Below are 6,000 nucleotides of genomic sequence, written 5' to 3' on the forward strand. Positions count from 1 at the left end.
CTTCTAGTTGAAGACTCTTCTTTGAGTCATAAAAGTGCATTGAAATGACTTTGGAGAGGTGTGCAGCCACTTGGGAACACCAGTTAGACCTCTTACTCAATCCCTTTTTTTGTCTTATGTTGCACCTACCCCAAATGTTCCTAAAATATTCTTATCATGTTACTGAATGTATCCAGGGTATTTTGAATGTATCCGAAAAGTACAGTAAATGTTAAATCCACATAAAATCAACAGTGTAATGTTTGGATTCAGTCTTGTGTCAGGTGAACTGTTGTGTCCTCACCTTTTAGCCTAATAATTTTCCCATATTCTCCAAACTGTTCCCTTTTAATTGCTACTATGGTAATGCATATGCTGTCCATATTTATTTTGTAAGAAACATTTCAATTCAGCCCTATCCATATAGGCCAATTACCACAAGTTTAAGGGGTTAAACTTCTGTGTTGAATATCATTCTTGCACTGCGTTTTCGTGTTACAATAAAACCTGTTATACCGGTTGAGTGTCATTAGCAAAGTTTTATCTGGACAGAAATAAGGCCCACACACTTTAGAGATCTGTTGTGCAGTTTTTCAATAGCGTCCTTGACTTCACTCGCTCTTTCATTCCCTCCCTTTTCTCTTTCACTCTTCCTCTCCATCCTTCAGGCCTGTCCAACCCTTTCCGTGGGCTGCTGAAGCTGGGCCATCTGGAGCGGCGGGGCGCAGTGGGCATGTGGCGCGACTACTACTGCGAGCTCTCGCCCTTCGAGTTCCGCCTCTACCTGAATGCAGAGGAGCGCACCTGCTGTGACAACTGCTCCCTGCTGCGTTGCGAAGACGCCCGCATCACCTCGGCCGAGGGCCGCTTCGACCTGGCCTTCCCCGGGAAGAGGCTCTACCTGCGGGCAGCCAACCACGACGAGGCAGAGGACTGGGTGGACCGCATCGCCGAGGCCGTCAACAAGTGCCGCCCGCTGCACTGCCTTGACAACCATTCAGAGGTGCTGCAGCCCACTGACAGCAGTGTCATCCTGGAAGAGCCCCCAAAATCTTCCCCTTCGTCCCCCTCCGTACCCACCAGTCCCGAGCGAGGGGGTACTGCGGTTGAGCAGCAGGAGCAGCAGCCGCCACTTGAGCTAGACTGGACGCGTCCCACAGACCCTGAGTCAGACGCCATTAAGGAGGCGGTGCTGTACCTATCCCAGGAAGCAGAGGCTCGCAACTGGACTCCGCTGGTCTTCTCCCTCTCCTTAGAGACTCTCAATGGCTTCCGGGTGCAGGATGGGCGGAAGGTGCTGCAATGTTCCCACCCCATCGAGGGGATACGGGACGTTGTCCCAGACGTTTCTCTGGGGGGACCAGCCTTCTTTAGGGTTGTAACGACCAGGGATACGCTCAAGCTGAGGGCCAAGAGCCCTGAGGAGGCGCGTGCCTGGAGGGGCCTCATCAGGGGAGCCCTGGACTCCTTCCTGGAGAGTCGAGAGGACGGGGAGCCTGATAGCCCCGGGTTAGCCCCTGGGGCAGGGGGGAACATCCACAGACTGATGCAGCATAGACTAAAGGGGGACGGGGTGCTGCTGGCCCATCTATGTACAGTGCCCACAGAGAAGGGGCTGGACCTTCAGGGCTTCAAGTGTGCAGGTAGCTCTGAACCTCATCAACCTAATAACAGGCAACACTTTTGTTTCTATTAAGTTGCCCTTACCATGCCGTTACTGGGAGAGACAGAGTATGTATTAACACCATTCTTCTCTGCAGGTTGTCCAAAGCCGGTGGGGGTCTCCCGGGGAAAAGCCAGACTGTGCGAGTTCTCAGGGAAGTACTACTGCGACTCTTGTCACCAGGGTGACGCCATCGCCATACCCTCCCGCATGGTGCACAACTGGGACCTCACGCCTCGAGAGGTGAGTGTCTCACGGGTCTATGGACCATACACACACCTAACATTTGTGTCAAAGCACATCCTTGTTAAAGCTTTTTATTCTTCAGGGTTCGTATAGTCATGAAAATCCAGTCGCCGTTCCAATTCATCCCAAAGGTGTTAGATGGGGTTGAGGTCAGGGCTCTGTGCAGGCCAGTCAAGTTCTTCCACACTGATCTTGAGAAACCATTTCTGTATGGACCTCGCTTTGTGCACGGGGGCATTGTCATGCTGAAACAGGAAAGGGCCTTCCCCAAACTGTTGCCACAAAGTTGGAAGCATAGAATCGTCTAGAATGTAATTGTATGCTGTAGCGTTAAGATTTCCCTTCACTGGAACTAAGGGGGCTAGCCCGAATTGTGAAAAACAGCCCCAGACCATTGTTCCTCCTCCACCAAACATTACAGTTGGCACTATGCATTGGGGCAGGTAGCGTTCTGGCATCCGCTAAACCCAGATTTGTCCGTCGGACTGCCAGATGGTGAAGTGTGATTCATCACTCCAGAGAACGCGTTTCCACTGCTCCGGAGTCCAATGGCGGCGAGCTTTACACCACTCCAGCCGACGCTTGGCATTGCGCATGGTGTTCTTAGGCTTGTGTGCGGCTGCTCTGCCATGGAAACCCATTTCATGAAGCTCCCGACAAACAGTTATTGTGCTGACTTTGCTACCAGAGGCAGTTTGGAACTCGGTAGTGAGTGTTGCAACCGAGGACAGACAATTTTTACGCGCTTCAGCACTTGGCGGTCCCGTTCTGTGAGCTTGTGTGAGCCTACCACTTCGCGGCTGAGCCGTTGTTGCTCCTGGACAATTCCACTTTACAATAACAGCACTTACCCCCACTAACAAACCACATTTTAGAAATGAGCTGCTCAACCGGACCTTGATAAACTGGCTCTGATTTGAGCAGGGTTTGATCAAAAGCCTGCACACCCAGTAGCTCTCCAGACTGAGGGTTGACCACGTGTTTTATACAGTTGCCTAACAGGGATTCTACTTTGTGGGGGGTTAAGTGCCTTGCACAACGACAGGAGATGGTACATGGGATCAGAGAGCAGCCTCCCAGTGTCGATACCACATTACGCATACTTTTTTATACGTACATAGAGACACCGCCAACTGTTGGTCATGGACATTTGGTTAAAACTCATGGAGAAGTCTTGGAATTCCATCTGTCAAAATGTGTATGAACTCTGTTCTTATTTGCACACGTATCTATGGAAAAATAACTTCTTTTTTTTGGTTTAGTAATTGTTTTGTCTCTTTTTTTATTTTATTGTTTTGACATTGAACTAAACCAGTTCTCCTTTGATCAATATTATTTGTGCTTGTTGTTGATCTGCCCTGGTTGTGTACATGTAGGTCTCCAGACAGGCCCTTAAGCTGCTGTCTCAGATTGAACATGAGCCCCTGTTCAACCTTCACCTTTTGAACCCTGACCTGTTGGAGCATGTTGAGGCCATGGCCCAGGCACACAGCCTCAGACAGAGGCTGCAGCTTCTAGGAAACTACCTGCTCACCTGCCGCAGTGGGGCATGCAAGAATATTCAGGCCAGGTGTGTGTGATCCACTTTTGTATGTGTGTCATTTTTGTATTGCAGAACTGGGTCAAATGCAAGTTTATCAAAGTGAGCTGGATCATATTGATCCTGCTTTCTGAGAACTCCGGTCATCCCAGGTCATTCTTTTGTTTATGTGATCTAGACTCGGGCCAAAAGGCAATGCATTGATTATTTCCACATAAGCCTTTATTGACTTTGTCTAACTATTGTGTTATTTTTCTCTAGACTGGGCCTAAGGACATACCTGTTAGAATCAAGCCATCTCTACAGTGTCATGGACTTACAACAGGTATCTACTATATACAGTCATTACGTACCTGTTAGTCATTTCACTTTTAAATGAAATAATACACATTCTTAACCTGCAAAACTACACCACCAGAAACCAAGTAGATGTAGTTAATAAGCTTAAATTGTCTATTTTTCCATGTGTGTGTTTAGATAGCGGAGGGAACATATGAGGCCTACTTTAATATGTTGATCGGGTTTGCCTCCAACCACATTCAACAATGTGACCATTGCACCCAGAAGGGCTACATCTGCCAGAATTGTCACGCCAGTGACATCATCTTCCCCTTCCAGTTTGACACCACCGCCAGGTAGGGCCCTGTTCCCTTATCACTTCAATACATTGGGATGTGATCACTCAGGTGATCAGCGCCCCCGCTCTTTCTCTCCACACACTCTCTCTCTGTCTCCCACTCAGGTGTAAAGAGTGTAAGGCAATGTTTCACGCAACCTGCAAGGCCCAGTCGCCCTCCTGTCCACGATGCCTGCGTCTTCAGCAGTACCTCGAGAGAGATCTGCAGGATTAACCGGCTGTCCTGCAGGACTGCTTTGTGTGACCCAGTGGGCTTCCTGTAGCTGCAGAGACCTATGAAATGACAAATGACAAGAACAGACATTGATGTCCTGCTTCTAGTTTCTTTTTTTCTACATGAACTAACCTCAAGTGCAATTAGGAAGTGTGACTGTATGTACCGACCACAGACCAAACATGACCAACAGAACTGGATAGTGTGAGAGCCAGGAGCTACTCAACTTGCACTAATATAGAAAGGTTTCTGCTATTGAATTGACATGATTGACAAGGTGAAGCACACTGATATGTTCTTACCTCTCTTAACTCGCTCTACGTCTTGAGTGTCCAAGCCAAGGAATCAAATGTGAAGGATCATGCAAAGAATCTACTTTATACAACAACAAAAAATTTAACTTTTATACATTAATGTTGTCATTGGTTGGGGGCTTGTGGTGTTTTTTCAACCAGTTATTTCATGTTTCCTGTAAACACTCGCTGTATATTTCTGTACATTCTGGGAAGCTCAAAGAAGGAAGTCACTTGTCTCGCATAAAAGGAATATTCACTTGTTTCCAGTTTCACAAGAGGGGATAAATATATAGGCCTGCAAAAAGACTGCACTTGCAAACTCTCACACATCGTGCCTTCATTTGTATTTAACTTTTACACTCAAACATCATGTTCCATTGATTGTATTATTGTGTAGCATGCAACATCACTGAAATCGTACCACAAAAAGTAAATGAAGAAACTGTGATTTTAAATACTGTAGTGTCAAAGCGTAGATTGTCATTATTGAGTGTTATTTGCCAAATGTCAACATTTGTGACTACTTGGATCTTGATACAAGTCCATTCATTCACAAGAAGAGTTTCTTAATAAATGTATTGCTGTTATCACCATCTGATAAGTTCTGACCACATAAAGCAGCATTATTCTGTCCAAGATATAATACAGTGGGGAAAAAATTTATTTAGTCAGCCACCAATTGTGCAAGTTCTCCCACTTAAAAAGATGAGAGAGGCCTGTAATTTTCATCATAGTTACACGTCAACTATGACAGACAAAATGAGAGAAAAAAATTCCAGAAAATCACATTGTAGGATTTTTAATGAATTTATTAGCAAATTATGGTGGAAAATAAGTATTTGATCAATAACAAAAGTTTCTCAATACTTTGTTATATACCCTTTGTTGGCAATGACACAGGTCAAACGTTTTCTGTAAGTCTTCACAAGGTTTTCACACACTGTTGCTGGTATTTTGGCCCATTCCTCCATGCAGATCTCCTCTAGAGCAGTGATGTTTTGGGGCTGTTGCTGGGCAACACAGACTTTCAACCCCCTCCAAAGATTTTCTATGGGGTTGAGATCTGGAGACTGGTTAGGCCACTCCAGGACCTTGAAATGCTTCTTACGAAGCCACTCCTTCGTTGCCCGGGCGGTGTGTTTGGGATCATTGTCATGCTGAAAGACCCAGCCACGTTTCATCTTCAATGCCCTTGCTGATGAAGGAGGTTTTCACTCAAAATCTCACGATACATGGCCCCATTCATTCTTTCCTTTACACGGATCAGTCGTCCTGGTCCCTTTGCAGAAAAACAGCCCCAAAGCATGATTTTTTTCACCCCCATGCTTCACAGTAGGTATGGTGTTCTTTGGATGCAACTCAGCATTCTTTGTCCTCCAAACACGACGAGTTGAGTTTTTACCAAAAAGTTATATTTTGGTTTCA

General features: G+C 46.3%; 1 protein-coding gene across 1 annotated transcript in view; it reads left to right on the top strand.

Moving 5' to 3' along the window:
- LOC311101015 (pleckstrin homology domain-containing family M member 1-like) overlaps window positions 1–5,162 on the top strand; it is a 33,282-nt gene extending 28,120 nt beyond the window's left edge. The window contains exons 7-12 of the mRNA XM_084142022.1: window positions 648–1,622; window positions 1,740–1,885; window positions 3,265–3,458; window positions 3,690–3,753; window positions 3,906–4,063; window positions 4,171–5,162. Of these exons, the coding sequence (XP_083998148.1) occupies window positions 648–1,622; window positions 1,740–1,885; window positions 3,265–3,458; window positions 3,690–3,753; window positions 3,906–4,063; window positions 4,171–4,279 (1,646 nt within the window). The 3' untranslated portion in view covers window positions 4,280–5,162. The remainder of the gene's footprint in view (window positions 1–647; window positions 1,623–1,739; window positions 1,886–3,264; window positions 3,459–3,689; window positions 3,754–3,905; window positions 4,064–4,170) is intronic.
- The last annotated feature ends 838 nt before the right edge of the window (window positions 5,163–6,000 follow it).

Source organism: Coregonus lavaretus (assembly GCF_964263955.1).
Source record: "Coregonus lavaretus genome assembly, chromosome: 25".
Taxonomy (NCBI): domain Eukaryota; kingdom Metazoa; phylum Chordata; class Actinopteri; order Salmoniformes; family Salmonidae; genus Coregonus; species Coregonus lavaretus.